At 32.9% G+C, this 19,977-nt stretch overlaps 2 protein-coding genes across 2 annotated transcripts; both read right to left on the bottom strand.

The window, feature by feature from the left end:
• Positions 1 to 4,256: 4,256 nt before the first annotated feature.
• Positions 4,257 to 6,921, bottom strand: LOC112034618 (protein PLASTID TRANSCRIPTIONALLY ACTIVE 7). Its single transcript, XM_024067436.2, has 4 exons — positions 6,750 to 6,921; positions 6,439 to 6,495; positions 6,272 to 6,331; positions 4,257 to 4,711 (listed from the first exon to the last, which is right to left on the bottom strand). Exons 1-4 carry the CDS (start codon positions 6,813 to 6,815, stop codon positions 4,376 to 4,378), a joined length of 519 nt encoding a protein of 172 aa, XP_023923204.1. The 5' UTR covers positions 6,816 to 6,921; the 3' UTR covers positions 4,257 to 4,375.
• Positions 6,922 to 13,423: 6,502 nt separating this feature from the next.
• LOC112034612 (RNA-binding KH domain-containing protein RCF3) lies at positions 13,424 to 14,597 on the bottom strand. The gene has a single exon (XM_065778723.1). It carries the CDS (start codon positions 14,257 to 14,259, stop codon positions 13,462 to 13,464), a length of 798 nt encoding a protein of 265 aa, XP_065634795.1. The 5' UTR covers positions 14,260 to 14,597; the 3' UTR covers positions 13,424 to 13,461.
• Positions 14,598 to 19,977: the final 5,380 nt, after the last annotated feature.

Below are 19,977 nucleotides of genomic sequence, written 5' to 3'. Positions count from 1 at the left end.
TTGTGAAGCTCTCTTTTTTTGATAGAGTGTGAAAACTGGAAATTTAATGGGGGTGTACGTGCTCCCTCCCATAGCTTCCAACAACAGAGAAACTTCATGTGTTCGAATCAAATGTGTGGGCGACAGCAAAAGAGTTAAATATTATTTATATATTCTTGAAGTCGACTCCAGGGTTTTTTAAAAAATAACTATAAATTTCAAACTATATTATTAGTTAAGCAAGTGTTTGAAACATATTTGGTTTATAGCAATTCGACTTTTCTGGAGTCGATTTCGCCCTTTGAAAATCCACTAGGAAATCGAGTTTCTAAAACTCGATTTCCAAAATCGAGTTTCTAACACTCGATTTCCTAGTGGATTTTCAAAGGGCAAAATCGACTCTAAAAAAGTCGAATTGCTATAAACCAAATATGTTTCAAACCTTGCCTAACTAATAATATAGTTTTAGAAATTTGGTTATTTTTTAATAAAATCCTCGACTCCACAGTCCTTAGCACTTTCCCTTCGCCTACCTGGCTTCAATTGTGGTGCTAATCGAGTCCGTTCTTTTTGTCTTCTCATGCGTATGTAAATGCATCTACAAATAATGTATTTACTAGTTTTGATTTTTTTTTAAAATGAATAAATATTGATTTAAGTTTTTTTATTATTTAGCTATGAAGTAAGTTGACGACTTGACTCCATAGCACTTTCCCTTCACCTAGCTACTAGCTTCAATGTTTTTGCTTCACTTTTCTTGACATATTTCTGGTGTTAATGGAACCTCTCATTAACCTCTACGCGTTTTTTTAATGTAGAAATTTAAGTTATTTATTCATTTTTCTATTAAAACAACTTAATTATCATTATTTTGAAAATATATTTAATATATTGATTGTCCTTATACAAGAGATATTAAATTAGAGGGAAATAAATATAGAAAATTTTTGTTTGACTAGAGCTTAGCTTTTAGCTTTTATATATAACTTTTTAAAATCTCTTTTCTTTTCTTTTTTTTCTAAAATTTTCCTAATTTTTTTTTCAAAGTAAAAATATACTTTAAATACACTTTTAATAAATTTTTTTCAACAAAACAATTAAATAAACCGTTCTCAAATAGACACAAATTAACGCGTAGTTGAACCACATTCAAATCAACTATGTGGCCAAGAGCAAAGGAGTAAAAGACATTTTTTTTTTTTTTTTGATGCAAGTAAAAGACATTTGACCTAATCTAACCCCTCCATCAATCCCAACGTCATATTAATACATAAGATAATTATTGGATACTCTGAAAATATACTTCATCCATCTCACTTAGGGGTGGGCCCTATAGTGGGTGAGATATCACAAAAAAAAAAAATTCACACAAGCAATATTATAACAACAAAAAAAAAAATATATGTATATATATATATATTTTTTTTTTTTTTTTTTTTTTTTGGGGGTGTTTGGTAAAAATGAAAATGTTTTAATAGAGAAAATTACATTTTCTGAAATAGTGCTTGTTTCCAATTTGAGCTCCCAAATTGCCACAAATTTTTACCCTAGGATCATTTTTCATGAATAAAAGCTTTTGCTCATATAATTATAAGGAATTTTAATAATTTTTTGTGCGGGGCATGTGATAGAAAATATTTTCTGAAAAACAATCAATTTTTTAAAATAAAAATGAAGAAATCATTTTGTATCAAAACAAATGAAGAGTGGATAAAGTCATTTGATATTAAAGGAGGGTGAGATTCAGATATATTATTGGGAAATTGACAAGCATGACAATTGGCTTTTCTACCGAATGCATGGCTGTGGTTTTTCTTATTTTCTTCTTCTTTCTTTTTTTTGAGAGAGAAAATTTTCTTATTTTCTAGTGTTAGCAAACTTGCATAAGATAATTTCTGCTACGCCTAGAGGTGTTGTGTGGTTTCTTTTTTGGACAGTACCCAGGCTCAAGTAGAAACAAGAATCTTGAGCCCTTTACTTGTTGTTTTAAGGAACTAAGCTTGGTTCACCGCATCTAAATGGGCTGATTTCGAACCAGATGGTGCACAGAACATAAATCCTAAAACACATACATGCTAACAAATAAGAAATATATGCATTAAACAGCAAGAAAAACAACAAAGGGACAAAGTGGTAAAGAAAGACACAAAAATAAAGCGTTAAGGATCCTTAAAACAATGTAAAATATTCTATTACTTTCTTAATTGTGTAATACACTACGTTCACTAAGACGTGTTACAAGTTCCAAATAAGTTCAAAAATTACAAACTTAGATTGCTCTTCAGACCTCTAAGACTTGTAAAGTTTGAATCTCTTTGAATCCGAGTATATTTTTTAGTGGCTGTTTGAGGATACCGGGTAGTATTTCCCTTTCTTTTCTCTCTTTTTTTGAATTCTAACAGAGTTTTCTCAATAATTCTACTCTAATTCACTGTTACTGAATGCCCTTCACTATTGGCTGCTTCTCTTTTTATAGTGTCATCTTAGGGTTCCCGAGGTACCCCTGATTCCCCCCATTTGTTCCCCTGGGTACCAAAACCAATGTTGTGCCAACAACATTGGTGGCTGGTCCCTTTCTCATTCCTCAATCTTTTTTTCTTTTAGGGTTTTTTCCTCAAAAGCCTCTTGCTGACTTTTCGTTCTGGAGTATCCCTAAAATGCTAACCTTTGGTCCTTCTTCTTTCAAGACTTCTAAATCCCACCTTTTCAAACTCAACTTTTTGCTGTTTTTCCCTTTGTCATTTTTTCTAAGTGAGCTGAATTCTTCCTGCCAGGTTGAAAGTTTCCCAGCCACCTTCCTGCTGGTTCTTCTTTCTGGGTTCCTCGAGGTACAAGCCCTTTGTTCATGAATTGTTGGCTTCCAAGCCTTTTCATTCTTTTTCTGCATCATTAGGTGGCTGATAAGGATTTATCTGTTCTCATTCCTTGTGTTTCCTGGCACCCCCATTAAACTGTCTTAATCCAACCCTGGTTTTGCTGCACAACCCGAAGATCCCAGACTCCTGGTAATCCCTAAGTATCCCAGCCCAGTTCTTATCGCTAGACTCCCTAGCGATTTTCTAACCTTGGCGGGCTGGGCTTTCTTCTTCCCTTCGTTTCATGAGTTCTAAGGCTAACTCACTCGTGGGTTTGGGTTCCTTCTTAAGCCCTTTAATGGATTTGGGCCTACCATCATTTTTCTTTATTACAAGCTCAAGTATTTTATTTTTTATGGAGTTCAATTCTCTATGTCATTTTGAGCCTTTGTGCAACATTGTGACTTTTTAGACCTCAATAGGTGTTTTATTTGAAACTAGTAAAAATTATAGGCAGCTTTATATATATATATATATATATAAAAGAGAATTATAGAGCCAGCTTAGAAACAACAACTGGTTCATCATATATTTGATTTACCCACAAGCTTTGCTTCTGAAGAAAGAACATGATGAGTACTTCTTTAAAAAGTACTGCTTCAAGTTGTTGAGAAAATGAAAATAACTTTTATAATCCTTTCATTAAATTTCAAAAATGAGTTTTACAGTGCTTATACCAGATTGATTGAATCCATCGTCGATTCATAATCTCATTCTCTTCTATTGTTTACAAGAAAGAAATTTCATTTGTTCCAAAATTCATAACTCATTGGGAAGGGTAAAAGAAAATCTTTGTAAGCACCAATTTGCTTGGCCAGAGAAATGAATAGTTATTTGCACCAGATATGTTTCATTGATAATCTATATAATATGAAGTGTAACATTTATTGTTGTTACTATTAAACCACATTAGTGTAGCATTTCAATATACTTCAATCCATTTATAATAATTAGCTTTAAAAAGCATTATGTTTCCTTAAAAAAATTACGAAATTAAAAAATTTTAAAAACTTTCAAATAACAGTATAACAATATAAATAGTTAATTTAAAAAATAAAAAAATATTTTATAATCTATATTTTGTTAGGATAAAAAAAACAAATTGTCAAATTTTTCTAAGCATTGCGAGCGTCTGCAACTGGTTATATTAATAGTTCAGATGAGTTTGCTGATACCGGGTAACACTTACCCAGAGGAGCTGGCTGGTTATTTCCTATAAGCATTTCCAAAGAAATTTATGTTTCATGTACTATTTGCCCAGATTTTCAAAATTCACTATGAATGTAGCTTCCTAAATTTAACTCAAATGACAGTTCCTCCTTCCATAAGAATACGTGGATAATAAGGTTGTGGGTTCAAAATCGAAACCCACTGGATAAATGTGTACCTTACCGGGAAAAAAAATGTAAGCTTGCATGCATATACAAGAAGTAAACAACCATTGGATATAATAAAAAGGTCAAGGAAGATAAGAATACACTGACAGTCTTTAAAGAAACTAACAATTACAACTTTCAGCAACATAATATATCAATTTAACCTTATGTATAGAATTCCTTCATATAATTAGGCCCAGGCTTATAGGGATCAGATTCCTCATATGCATCTTTTCGGTAAGCCCCCAAATCGTTCACACGATTACTGAGCACATGAAGGACTGCTTTTTTCTTACCTCCATACTCATCTGGGTTGTTCTCAACATAGCTATTGGCCTCGGCAGCTACCTCATTCACAAAAGCAAACCGGTTCTCCTCTGATAGCAACAATCTTTCAATGTCCATAGTCATTACCTTTCCCGATTCCTTTATCTTCCTCTCCTGCTCCTCAAGGAAAGGAACTCGCTCCATTTGGTAGCGCAACACGTCATCCTTCTTCGTCTAAAACAAAGAAATTACTGCATGAGTACTACTAGACAATGCTAATGAGCATGTGAGAGAAGGTTTTCCAATAACATAATCACAACAATTATTGTCTCAGCAAGTATATTAAATTGTGATTCAATCACAATTTCATTTCTCAAGCAGATAAACAATAATGCATAAGAAGCAGCTGCTGCAATACTAAACTGCTCGCCTAGTATCTTGCTGTCCTAGTATCTTGCCGTAGCTATATTCAATATATTGTTACAACAAGTGGGGGAAGAGGAATTCAAACCCTGATTCCCCTCATAAAAGAAACCAAACAATGCCACTGAGCTACAAGGCTGTTGGGAGTATCTTACCTTAGCTCTAAATAATGCATTCATCAGGATTAAGCAGAATAATCAAAGGATTTCTGTTTGGTTATAGGGGATACAAACTAAAAGCTAACGTAAGGCACTCCAGTTAAATCAGTAGTGGGAAATGGCCATTTTCCTTCTGGTGTCAACTTGAATTTTATAAGAACAGCATCCACACAGAAGTTTATTTCCATTAACTTATGTTGACGAATAAAATGTCCTATCTTGCACACGAAATGGCTAATTTGCAATCAGATTCAGTTGTTAAACAATTAAATTTTTCTGACTGGAACTCTTAAGTCTTAAGACTTTCTCTAATTACTCCCAAGTCCCAAGTCCTGGTAGTAGGCTAGAATTACTTCCCCCATTGACATTCATGCAAGGTCAGAGCTTCCTGTCATACTCTCATCAGTATTTAGCTTGATCGGTAAAATACCCAGCTAGCCATTCTAGCCAATAATTAAGATATAGAAAAATACACATTACCACATTAGAAAATGTACAAGCCACCCAAAATTCTAACCAATAGCATGAAAAGTTGCTTCCTTATTATATGAGATAAACAGCATGAATCACATGTTCCAATTTAATAAGCAAGAGCAAGAGAAAGCTCTTATTAATCCCATTTAAGCCTCCCTTCATCCGTTAGCTTTTAGCTAAAATGATAAATCCACTCCTCAAGCTTTTGGAACCCTGAATCACGACTACTTTTTCACCAGTGCAGACTACCTTTAAACTGCAAATTCTACTCCCTTCCTAGCAATCAGCACCTACCCCTTAATTTTACTACAGAAGATAATCATCTCTAATCTCAAGGTCTCCACCAATTGCTACTATTTCCTAGCAGAGTTAAAGTTACCAATGCACTAACAATCCATTTTTGAATGAGAAAAAATCATTTTAATAACACTACCCTCAAAAAAATTCTTCCAATTTCTATCAACGACACGTAATTACAACCAAAAAAAAAAAAAACCCTCAACAGACTAATTAAGAGTTTTTTTTTACAAATCATCATCTCCGTCATTCAATGATATCCAAACTAGTGTCTTTTTTAACTTTTTCTACTCGTGTTATTTCAGGTCATCCTCTAAGCCGCGACACACACATAATTAGTCAAGGTCAGTCACATGTATTCTTTTCGGTCATTCTATTATATTATCTACCCAAAAAAAAAAAAAATTTAAATATAAAATAAATAGGAGAATTTTCTAAGTACCAATTTCCTTCGCCGCCACACTCGCCGGCCACGACCATCCTTTTGCATTTTCGACATTACCTTCACATGATTTACACATGAAACTAATAAATTACATATTTTTTATTTTAAAAAAAAAAAACTTAATTTAATAATTTCCAACATAAGCAACAAAACTAAATATTAACCTGCGAGCGAATAGAACAACTCAGCCTCCATGAATTTCCAGCTCCTATCTCAATTCTCTACATTTCCGACAACAACAACAAAAAAACAACTACGGACTAAACATAGTACCAAACAAAAAAAAATGTAATGAATGAGAAATTAAAACACAATAAGATTTTCAGATTTAAGTTATTACTTACTTAGATTATAACATTAACACTAAATTTTTTTTTTTTTTTTTTTTGGTTGGTTATACTTTATTTGTTGAAAAGCTTTATAGAGAAACAAACAGAAAATTATTTCTAGGAAAGCGAAGGAGAGAGAAAATTACAGGTGGAGCTGAAGAAGAAGAAGAAGGAGAGAGAGTGAAGAAGGGTAGTAGTGTGGAAATCGCCATAGCTGGACCCTGCGTTATCTCTCTGTGTCTTTCTCTTTTGCTTCCTTTACCTATTGCCACCGAATTCTTGCCTAAACTACGACAATGCCATCATTGGTTGGGCTGGGGTATTTGACCCGTAACTTTTAAAGGTAACATTTGCGAACCGGTTCGATTTGTTTTTAATCTGAGCATAAACGTTAATTTGTATAAGAATATATATATTCTCCAAAACTCTTTTTCAACCATAAGAGATTTTATTAGTTGAATTAAGTGAAATCCACTTTTAACCACTTTTCAAAACATCCATGTCATACTATTCATTTTGAACTCGATTTCTTTAAAATATGTTTTTTTTTTTTTAATTCTCTCTCCTTACACACCACAACCATCATCTACTCAATCAAATTGTTTTCAATATCCGTTCTAATTTGTTTATTGAAACATAATATTTTGATATTGTTTCAGGATTTCCGCTAAATACATATTTAAAACTTACTGTTATCCATCATCAATGAAATAATAAGAATAAAATCAAAACAACATTGTGGGGATAAAAGTCCAAGTTCGTATATTGAGTCTTGGGCCCTATTTGAAGATGTGAATACGTCCGGAGGAGCAAATTATTGAAAAAGACCCCACAGTGGAGAATCACGTAAGGAAAAGATAATGGAATATAGTCCGAGGAGTGTATCCTTCTCGGATACGATGAATATCGGTCAAGCAAGTACTTCGGCGATTTAGGTAACCTTCCAAGAAACTCCAACGATAAGGATGAACTTCAGGCATATATAAAAATGATAAAAATATAGAAATATCTAAAGGAAAAACTGCTACTACCGCATTAAATGCACTGCAGCAACTTTTCTGGCCACTTTTATGTAGAAAAGACCCCTGAACAGTGCAATCTCAACCACCACTATTCACACAGAGTCAAAGAAGATGTCTAATGGGACATATACTTTAGTGAAGGCTTAGATGATTAACAAGTGTACGATCAAGATGGCCTGAAAGGAAACTATATAATGTAAAAGATCCCCCATAAGAGAGGAATCGGAGAAAATAGAAAAAGAAGGAAGAGAAAAATTTACTGTAGCACTAAGGATTGTCTTAACTTTCAAGAACAGTAGTTTATCTCTTCGGACACCAATTTAATCAAATTTCAAGTGTGTTTTTGTGCTTATTCTTCTTTTAAATCTTTATTATCCATTGTTTAATTCACAAATAGCCCAGCTCTTTCATCAACTCTCTACAAATTCATTGTATTGGGCTCGTTGAGCTCACATCCCACATCTTTTGGACTTGTACTACAAATCTTGACCCTACAAACATAATTTTAGTGTCTTTTAAGAGTAGCAAACCATAATTTTATTGGAACGACCAATCAAAATTAGTCTAGCACTTTATTTGTTTCGATGAAATTTTTTTGTAAATATAGTTTTCAGTGTTTTCCAGTGTTTGATAGCATAAAAAAAAAATTAAAAAAAAAAGTCAATGGAAAACTATTTTTGGTCAACATAAGTATTACTATTTTCTCAAATATATATATATATATATAGGGATGTGTTGAGGAGAAAATTTTGATGTTCCCAAATAGAATATGAGGTAGCCAAGCCGAAACTCGACAATGGACCCTTGAAATAAAGCCCAAAGGCTTTCGGTCAGGGGCGGAGCTAGAAATTTTGGTTTGGGGAGGCCGAGGTTAAACTATCTCGTAGTGAGTCACAATTCAAGAAAAACTCAAAATGCTATATATATGTTTTTGTGCATTGGTTTAACCAATGTAATTCTTATTAGCACTTAAAAAAACTAAATGACCAATTAAGTATCTTAAGTTCATTTTCCCTTCTAAGTTTCTTTTAGTCCTTTTAACAACCATAAGTTGAAACCATTCAAGAAATTAAATATAAATATAACAATTACATCTAAAAGAAAATATAAAATTTTTAGAATTAAAAATAACAAAATCCTTATAAGCCAATATGAAATTATATATAAAGATACAAGATGACTTTGTATTTTGAATAAAGCTTATCAATTGGTTTCATTTAAAAAATCAATGTAATTCTTATTAGCACTTAAAAAAACTAAATGACCAATTAAGTATCTTAAGTTCATTTTCCCTTCTAAGTTTCTTTTAGTCCTTTTAACAACCATAAGTTGAAACCATTCAAGAAATTAAATATAAATATAACAATTACATCTAAAAGAAAATATAAAATTTTTAGAATTAAAAATAACAAAATCCTTATAAGCCAATATGAAATTATATATAAAGATACAAGATGACTTTGTATTTTGAATAAAGCTTATCAATTGGTTTCATTTAAAAAAAATATATATAAAAAAAGAAAAAGAAAAGGAGAAGAACACTCTAGTACTTCTGAAGATCTTAAAGTCATTTTTGCTAGTTTCAAATAAGCTCAGCACTATTTTTTAAGAAAAAATTATAAATTTTATACAAAGAAAAGAAAGAATACAAAGCCAAAAAAATGGCCACAACAAAATAGAGTAGAAAAAACAGAGGAAAAATAGCAACAGGTATATTCGGTAATAAAGAGCAACATTTACTAGCAAGTAGCAATAGATACGGACAACAATCTCAACTTACAACATAGAGCAATATAATAACAATAAAGAGCAATATCAATTCACATCAAATCAGAAAAATATATTGAAGCTTGGGAATTAAAAAAGTAAAACTTCTAATCAAGTCAATAGTTTGACACATGAAGGAGTGTCAACAGTCAAGACTAATAATAAATGAGAGAAAATATTAAAAGATGAAAAGCAACTTTGCAAAGAACACTAAACGTCGACAAATTGGGGGGGCCAAATAATTTTTCATGTGGGGGCCAATTCTTAGAAAAATGGTTCAAGTATGCAATTTTACCTACTCTAAAATTTTTTTTAAAACTTTTGGGGGGGCCATGGCCCCCCCAGCCACCAATGTAGCTACGCCCCTGCTTTCGGTGTTGTGTAAGTCCGCCCAAGCAAGAGATAGAGGCTGCACCCTAATAAGAAAACAATGATAAAACACAATAAACATGTTACTGTTGTTAGTTTGTTATATTATTAGTCCTTTTACAGCATCATAGTTCAAATCAATCTTCTAGCGGTATGGTATTATCTCCAGCAGTAGGGTAATTCCAGGTTAATAAGTGTGTTTACATAGTAAAAATCATATATTCTCCTTATTATTATTAAGTTAACATAAGGAAAAATTTTCATAGTATCCAAAACATTGTGGCCTTCATCATCATAATAATAATAAACAATGATTAAAGGATCCATAGTTACAAATAAAAGAAGAAAAATAGGATGGAATGAAGGGAGAGAAAGATCCACAGCTCAGTGCAACAAGTATTAAGTTAAGATTTTGGTGAGTATGTATTTATAAGGCATGAATGAGATAAATGTGAGCTTTATTTTAGTGAGATGGGATTAATGCTAAGATTAAGGCTTTTTGTGAGTGGCGGGCTATTTATGATTAGTTAAGAGACTTTTATGGGTTGGGATTGTGTGAAGAGGGAAAAAGCATATGAGATTAGATTAGTGTGGGCTAAAGATGATGAGTGGTAAGCTTGAGGAAAGCTAAACCATGAGCAAAGTAGTAAACAAACCAAGAGTTTCAGGGTAGCTAGCTGTTTTTTGGTTAATTGCTTATGTTTTTATAATGGAGCTTTAGAGAAACATTAATTGACAAGAATCCAAAAATCTCAAGACTAATCAGAGGTGATGGATCATGACTAATCTTCTTGAGATTTTTGGCCAGAAGTAGGAGGTTTACTTTAGGGCCTGCCTTGCTTCTTTGGGTAATGATGGGATTTTAGAGTGCTTTACATTTAATGCCAGGTTTTTTGGGGTTGAGCTAAATCAATATGATTAAGGCATGTATCAAGAACGAATCCTAATGCTGCAACTAAGATTTGGACCCCCAAGAAGTAAGATTTAATACCCCAAGCCAAGTATCAAGCTCTAAGCTTATTTTAGGGGGTTTCGTTGGAGATCCTTTTATGCCCTCCAAACCACATGTTCTCAATTTTTCCCATTTAGGATTCATGGACTTGGCATATGAATCACGTTTTCGACGTTTTTATCATTTATAGCATCAATTTGTTGAAATTTGGATAATTTGGTTTCGGCTCCCCTTCCATTGGAGATACAATCTTGAGGAAGATGATAGAGTTTCATCATCCTTTAGACCTCAGTTGATATGACAGCCCTTGGGCATTGTTTACGTCAGGTAGAGTGTGGCAGAAAACTGATGGGATAGCCCTTAGTTCATTCTCAAATACTTAGTTCTCTTGTAGAGGTATCTAGTTATACTTTGGTTAGGGATGAACAAGGGTTGGTTGCCCACTTTCAAGCCTTTTTTTGGGACCTTTTAGGGTTGGAACTTTGCTCCATTTCAGCACTTTTAGTTAGGCCACATGGCCTTTCTTTGCTTGGGCTTGTTCCCTACTCCATGAGATTCTTGGGCTTACAAAATGGGCATTAAAGACATGTTTTGCCATGGGTTTTCTACTCCTCATGGGCTTCTGTTGTTAGTAGAAATAAAATGAATCCATGATCTTCAATAAATATTTGTGATAGATTTTGGGTATTAATTTCCATGAGTTTTAAATAAATATGGTAACAACAACTATAATGGAATAATGTGATGTTCTCATGAGTTTTTCTATAGATAATCATAATGGACATGTAGGATGAATAATTATCATGAGTTTTGATAATAAATATTATGAATGTTGTGATGTAAGATAGATAGTGAACATGAATTTATAATATTAAATAAATAAATGTCATGGGTCTAATAATCATAACTGTCAATGGGCTTTTATAAAATGATTGTCATGAGTTTTGAGAATAGATAATTCATAAATTTCATAAGCTTGTAATATTACAGTAATAGGTTTAAGAATTTAAAGTATTGTTCATTATTAGACTTTTAAGTGAAATAACTATGATATAGTACTTTACCAAGTATTAATAACCCTGGGTTTTTGATAAAATAGTGCCAAGTGGTTAGCTTGGGCTTTTAATAGTGCCAACGTAAGTTGGGCTTTTGATATTGCCAATGAGAACTGGGCTTTAATATTGTCAATGAAAATTGGGTTTTAAATATTATCAGCGAGAACTGGATTTTAATATTGCCATTGAGAATTGGGTTTTGATGTTGCCAATGAAAATTGGACTTTGAATATTGCCAGCGAAAACTTGGTTTTGATATTGTCAATGAGAATTGGACTTTGATATTATTAATGTGAATTGAGTTTTGGATAAATAAATTGTCATGGGTTTAAACCATGGGCTTTAATTATAGATTTGAATTCCATTGATAAAATTGTTCTGCCATGGATTTGAACCATGGGCTTTTTCAAACATTGCCAAGCTTAAGTATTCTTGGGCTTAGCTAAATAATGATAATAAAATTGGATAACATATTGAGTTTTTTGGGCTTTTTGTGATGGTTTATATCATGACCCAATTTAGATAAAGAGATATGAAATATTTGTGATTAACGTAATAATAGAGTAAAAAATATTTGGAAAAACCCAATAACTTATTAGTGGTATAAATATGTGGTACTCAAATAAAATTAGGTGTAAAAAAAAAAAAAAAGTACCCTAACAGGATGTTTATCCCACATTGGTTGTGTGTGTTAGAGTTTCAGTCTTTATAACCCCAGACTACTATTACAAAGGTTAGGCATTTTGTAGTGGTACTCTGGTTATATAATATATTATAAGCCTATTTCAAAAATTCTATATACTACTTTCATGTTTGTGTGTTCTAATAAGTATTGCTATTTCCTCACACAAAAAAAAAAAAAAAAAAAAATCATTTAAGGTTGTTACCAAACATATGACAGTTCAAGTATAACAGTGAAAAAATGCAGCTATGAATGTTCACATATTGGGCATATTAAAACAACTTCAACCAGACCAATTTAGAATCTGACAAAACTGAGATTTGTTCCCTTGTAACTAGTCATTTCAAAAACCTGCCCATGGTTGTTTAATTTTGGCCATTTAAGAAGGCAATATCATCAGGTTACTCTTCATTAACTTTCTAAAGTTCGGGGTTCAAGTGATTGCTCAGTGGTAATGGCAACCTTTATGATGCCGCATGTGTGGTTCAAACCCCACCTCCCTGTCCCCAGTATTTAACTATCCAAAAAAAAAAACACTCTGATGTTCAAAAATTACCTTTTCAAGACCAATTTCACTGCTATATAGTCTAACCACAAAATACCCAAAAATTAGCACAAACTAATACACCAGCTACCAAAAGCACCAAACTCAACATCAAAACAAAGTGACAATATACTTTTATGGAATACCCCCAAACACCATTAAGACACCAAATTATGTTCTTTTGGTCTTGATGTAAAAGCAATTAATATAATCAATGGGGTCCTCTTAAATTCAAATTTGGCTGTCTCACACACCATATCTCCTGCCACTTCCAAGTCTCAGCAGCAACAGCAGTGGGTTTTTTTGGTGTGTTGTTTTGGGTCTTCTACAAAAAGGCAATAATCACACACACTCTCAGTGACATTTACTCACAGTAAGCAAGTAGTAGTAGTAGTAGTAGTTAGTAGTACTTAGTAGCATGGCAATCTAAACCGTCCAAATATCCAATTTTGATTGGGTTTTAAGTACTAAGTACTAGTAGTAGTTCTCAACAAAAGTATCATAATCAAATTGAAATTTTTAGTTTTGTGATTTGGGTTTTTTTTGAAACTTTGAACTTTTTTGAAGTAGTATATGTGTTCCCAGAGAACCTGAACAATCTCCTCCGACATTGAAACGCAACGTGGTAGACTATGATCTCTAGGCAGAATTCTAATCTGGGTCTTTGTCTCAATCCTCATTTGCTCAATGATCTTCCCTCCTTTTCCCAACAAACAACCCACATGCATTCTCGACACAACAAGTCTCGTCGCCACTCTCTCCTTCCCGCCACTCATCACCAGCCCAAAACCCTCCTCGCCGGCGCCGGAGACGAACTCGTCGGAGCTCTCGAGGATCCTGTCGTGGATGAGGAACAGCGCCTCCTGCGCCGGCGAGAACGCCGGCATTCTCCCGTCCGGGTCCCGCCGGCGCGTGTCGGAGATCTCGATGATCCGCTCCTCGTCCCCGGGGATCAGCTCGTGCACGTTGATCCACGCGCCGGTGTGCTGCCGAATCGACTTGATGATGCTCCCGGACTTCCCGATCACCCCTCCGGCCTTCATGTCGTGGCACAGAATCCGGTACGACGTCGTCACGGTCAGCGACGGGTCCGGCTGGGGCTTCGCGGCTCGACCCGACCCGCCCCGGTGGCGGTGGTGAGGCGGGCCTTGCGGAGCCGGAGCCGCCGCGTAGTGGTGGTTGTACCGAGGTCTCGTCCTACCTACCGTCTCGGAATCATAGTCCTGGTCATAGTAGTAGTTCCTCTTAGATCTTGACCTCTCCATATCTCTCTAGGGTTTTTCTACTACTTCCAAAGCTCAGAAAACAAAACACTTCAGATTCCACACATTGTTTGGTTTGTTCTTTTCACCCGAATCTTTGTTCTCGCTGTGCTTCGGAGCTAGGGTTTTCTCGAATCTCGGTTTTTTTTGCTTTGCTTTGTCCCTTTGTTCTCTGTTTGTTTCTTGGGAAAATGAGATTTTTTTTCAAACCCTAGAAAATGGAAGAAGAGAAGAGACTAGAGAGAGAGAGTTTAGAGTGTATGTGTTCAGATTCTTTCAGTTTGAACTTTGAAGTGTGGTTTACTTTACTGTGCTGTGCTCTGTGTGCTTGTGTTGCAGCAATGATTTATAGTGAGGAGATTTAGCGAAAAACGACACCGTTTCCTGTGTTCTGGCTTCTACTAGAGGTAAAGTAAAAAAAAAAGTTGCTAATTTTAAACCTGTGTCAGTGTCGTAGTGACTTTTTCAGTTTTTTCTTTTCTGTCTCTTTTTTTTTTTATTTTTTTTTTTACCTTTGGTGGAAACCTCCAAGGTTGCCACGTCAGTATGGAAAATGGTTTTAATAATAATCATGACATTCTCGGATTGATAGAGCCACAAATTTCATATCTTTTTGTGACTTTAGATTCTTCTCAACAGAAAAACCCAAAAAGAAAAAAAAAATTGAGACTTTTTTAGATTCTGATTTTTTTTTATGGGTTTTTAGATTATTATTGGTATTTAATAAAAAATAATATAAATTGTGATTTTACACAAAAATGAGGTTGCACTAATTATAATTTATCGTTTTCATAGTTATGAAATTTGTTGTGAAGTTTATACTTGCGGCATTGTTAATATTTTGTAGATTTTACTAGTCAGTTTTTTGAACGTTTGAGTACTTTGATAATTGGAGATATTATGAAGCGATAGTTGTGTTAACGGATATCCTAATAGAGTAATCGAAGATGATAGATGATAAATTGATAACAATAAATGTTTTTTTATGAGAAAATAATTATAGAGTGTAAATTTTACTTCCATTTTGTTGCATTTATTTCATGAATCAAAATGATAGGACTGGCATAAATATCCAGTTACATAAGCCATGAATAGGAATAAAAAGCTAGTCATTTGTCCATCCATCATTAATGATAACTAAAATTTGATCATATTTGAAGTTTTGAGCAGTTTTGAGTGAGAGTTGGATTTTTCTGAATTTGCATCACACTATCTTTATGTGATTTTAATTAATTTATTTTTTAAACTCAAGCTTTTTCTAATTATAGCTGGAAAACTGACTGCATTTTTGTCATGCCTGCTGGGAAGAATCAAAACCAAATAATAATAAGCAAGCTTCATTGGACTTAGCAGACATGGAAAGTGAAACTTTAATTAATGTCATTGCCATGGCTGATGGCCCATACCCATGTAGTCAAATTAGTCTTCAAATGAATAGAATTCTTGATCAAATAAATAAATACCACTTTAAGTGTGTTAATTTAATTAGTAAGTCTTTTAATGGTCAAATAAAAAATTTTAAGATTTTTACTTGCTCTACGCCGAAAATCAATGATAAAGAGGTTATTCTAAAATAGACGCTATAAATTAAAATTTTATTGTATCTATACAAAATTAATTAGAGATCTGTGTGGTTTCGGTGTAATTCAACTTCTACCTACCAACCAAAACTTTCAAGTAAACAAAGACTAAAGAGATAAGAAGAAAAAGGGTTTGTGGACAAAAGGAGGCAAAGCCAGATCATCGGCAAAATGCGTTGGAAGGGTTGCTTTTGATGATTTTGATTGGCTAGTTCCACTAGATGGGTACCCTTTTTTATGCTTTAATAGTGACAGTGCCCAAAAATACAAAACAGTAGTGAATGAATCAACATTAATTAAAGTACTTTTTGGAATTCAATATTTAAAATGTTAGTTAGAGAGGGAGAGGAACCGGAGAACATACATTTTGAAGAAATATTCTAAATTATAATTTTCGGTTGCGTTTAGATACTTGAATTTGAGTTTTGATTTAAATTTTAAAGTGATAAATTTAAAGTATTTTAATTTAAAATCTAAATATAAATACTTGAATTTTGATTTAGATTTGTCATATGAATTTTAATATACGTGGAAAATTTTACAAATCATCACCTAATAGATTTAAAGAGATTCCTTAGAAGACGTTTAGAGGAAGACTTTTTTTTTTAATGAAATTTAGAGGAAGACTTTGTCCAATGTGAAATACATTACTGCAATACACTTTAGTCAGTACCCTCACCACCATCATTGCCACTATAAGGACGCAATTTGGCTCTCAAACCCAAAAGATAGATGAACTTAGGCCCAAATAGCCTAATACAATGAATTTGTAAATAGTGGGTTGGGAAACTGAGTTTTAATGAATTAGACAACAAGTAAAGTGGATCCAGATGACAAGAAAAATGAAGATAGACTGGTTAAATCTAAAGAAAATCATCCCGGCACAATCTGAGGAGATTAGTTCTTATATATTTTCTCTCAAGTTTGATTACAAGTTCAACTCTTGATCGCTACAGTATTTTTCTCTTACTCTTTGATCCCCTCCCCTTAGGGTCTTATTTCTATTTTATACTATCTTCTTTCATCTCTACTCTCTACATGTAGGCTAGATTGCTGATTTTGATTCTTATCCCATTAGCACCTTCTTGAAGTCTTTCGGGGAGTAGCTGTAAAGCTGAAAGTTACTGTTCAGGTATCACTTCCTCATTAATGCGGCCAGAGAGTTAGCTACAGAGCATTTAATGTGGTGGTAACAGCTTTTTCTTTAAATATTTCTTAGCCTCCCTCTGTCCTGTTCCTTATTAATACTTATCCTCATTAGTGGTATTGTCCAGAACGTTGCTCTTGATGTCAAACCGCACCTTCTGACCTTGGCTTTGCTCAACCGAGGAAGCATTTCTCCTCGGATCACCTCCCTGGAACATCACGCCCAAATCCCTTCATTATTTATTAGTGTTGACCTTTATCACATGTTTATCCATCCTCAGATTATGAGGTGTTCACAAACTGGACCCCTGGCCCAATATATTCTACTAGGCCTAACAACCCTACAACCACCAACATTATTGGCAAGTCATCACCATTGTTAACATTGCTGCCTCTAGCACACCACATTTTACCACTATTACTATTCTACCAAATATTGATGAATTTTCAAAAAAAAACTTAATGTTTTTATAATTTTTTTTCAAAGGTGCAAACTTGCAATCAAATACACGAAAAAAGTCCCTTTTTTTTTAATATATCATACTATTTAATAGCTTTAAATTGTTAACTCATTTATTTGGATTGCTACAGAGGTGTTATAAGAATATTTGATGATAAGTTCGTAATTAAATACTATACTTTGCTTACTCATAATAATAATAATAAAAATACTAAACTTTGTTTACTATAGTAAATAAATATTCTCTTCTTTTACTTTCATTTACTTTCTTATCAGTTTGACTTTGATAATGTTGCGTGTAAAAGAAGGCGTGTACACAAACTTCTTTTGAGAAAAGTTTAAATTGAAATCAATGATCAATCAGCTAAAGGTAAAGGCATTGGTGTCAGGTAGCTCATGAGTTCGAATCTTTTGAAACAATGGCATGAAATTGATTTGGCAGAAATATTATTGCTTTCTATTTGTATAAAACTAATTAATTTTTGAGTGGGTTTGAGATTAGAATATAATTCAATTTTCTTGAATGAGTATCTATAGATCCCTCACTTGGGTTTTTATCTCATGGACCGTCTAAGACCCTCTATTTTATCCCAAAATATTTCTTAAACTAACTTGGTATCCTCAAATGAGTTCAATATAGTCTAAATTAAGAGGACTTTGATAAAATAAATAACGATAAATAACATAATACAGATAGAGTAATAAATCTCATACACTAAATTACATTAATTGAAAAGGGTAATACAAAGATTTCCATAGTGATAGTATTTTTGATCAAAATCCAAGAAATTATCCAGTGAAGAAGACCTTGAGAATAATCTTGATCAAAATCTTATACAAATGAGGAAAAATTCTAAGTTACGTTATTCCAAAAACACTTATATATGCTCATAAGAGATTAAGTTAGATGAAAGGGATTTTTTTTTCCCTTTTTATCATAACATGTAACCAACCCACAATGTGAGTAGTAGTTTCAACCATTCTTGTGGATTCCTTTTTTTTTTTTTTATGGTCGAAACGACCGAAAAATACCACATTGTTAAGCAATTCGGAACAAGAAATCCTTTCATTTCACTTTAGGGTAAATTATGGTCATTCGAGGTTATTTACGCTTTGTTTGTTTCAGTGATAAAATGTTTTTTAGAAAATGAGTCATTTTTCAAAAATTATTTTCTATAAAACTATATTATTTTCATATGTTTGGTAACAACCTTAAATGATTTTTTTTTTTTTTTTTTTTGTGTGAGGAAATAGCAATACTTATTAGAACACACAAACATGAAAGTAGTATATAGAATTTTTGAAATAGGCTTATAATATATTATATAACCAGAGTACCACTACAAAATGCCTAACCTTTGTAATAGTAGTCTGGGGTTATAAAGACTGAAACTCTAACACACACAACCAATGTGGGATAAACATCCTGTTAGGGTACTTTTTTTTTTTTTTTACACCTAATTTTATTTGAGTACCACATATTTATACCACTAATAAGTTATTGGGTTTTTCCAAATATTTTTTACTCTATTATTACGTTAATCACAAATATTTCATATCTCTTTATCTAAATTGGGTCATGATATAAACCATCACAAAAAGCCCAAAAAACTCAATATGTTATCCAATTTTATTATCATTATTTAGCTAAGCCCAAGAATACTTAAGCTTGGCAATGTTTGAAAAAGCCCATGGTTCAAATCCATGGCAGAACAATTTTATCAATGGAATTCAAATCTATAATTAAAGCCCATGGTTTAAACCCATGACAATTTATTTATCCAAAACTCAATTCACATTAATAATATCAAAGTCCAATTCTCATTGACAATATCAAAACCAAGTTTTCGCTGGCAATATTCAAAGTCCAATTTTCATTGGCAACATCAAAACCCAATTCTCAATGGCAATATTAAAATCCAGTTCTCGCTGATAATATTTAAAACCCAATTTTCATTGACAATATTAAAGCCCAGTTCTCATTGGCAATATCAAAAGCCCAACTTACGTTGGCACTATTAAAAGCCCAAGCTAACCACTTGGCACTATTTTATCAAAAACCCAGGGTTATTAATACTTGGTAAAGTACTATATCATAGTTATTTCACTTAAAAGTCTAATAATGAACAATACTTTAAATTCTTAAACCTATTACTGTAATATTACAAGCTTATGAAATTTATGAATTATCTATTCTCAAAACTCATGACAATCATTTTATAAAAGCCCATTGACAGTTATGATTATTAGACCCATGACATTTATTTATTTAATATTATAAATTCATGTTCACTATCTATCTTACATCACAACATTCATAATATTTATTATCAAAACTCATGATAATTATTCATCCTACATGTCCATTATGATTATCTATAGAAAAACTCATGAGAACATCACATTATTCCATTATAGTTGTTGTTACCATATTTATTTAAAACTCATGGAAATTAATACCCAAAATCTATCACAAATATTTATTGAAGATCATGGATTCATTTTATTTCTACTAACAACAGAAGCCCATGAGGA

This window comes from Quercus suber, unplaced genomic scaffold (genome assembly GCF_002906115.3).
Source record: "Quercus suber isolate HL8 unplaced genomic scaffold, Cork oak 2.0 scaffold_189, whole genome shotgun sequence".
Taxonomy (NCBI): Eukaryota; Viridiplantae; Streptophyta; class Magnoliopsida; order Fagales; family Fagaceae; genus Quercus; species Quercus suber.
This window is presented reverse-complemented; position numbering and strand designations above follow the sequence as displayed.

Coding starts and splice junctions, on each gene's coding strand:
- LOC112034618 (XM_024067436.2), bottom strand. CDS start 6,815: ATGGCGATTTCCACACTACTACCCTTCTTCACTCTCTCTCCTTCTTCT. Junction 6,332..6,438: donor GTTGTTCTATTCGCTCGCAG/GTTAATATTTAG, acceptor AATCATGTGAAG/GTAATGTCGAAAATGCAAAA. Junction 4,712..6,271: donor TGTGGCGGCGAAGGAAATTG/GTACTTAGAAAA, acceptor TCTTTGTTTTAG/ACGAAGAAGGATGACGTGTT.
- LOC112034612 (XM_065778723.1), bottom strand. CDS start 14,259: ATGGAGAGGTCAAGATCTAAGAGGAACTACTACTATGACCAGGACTAT.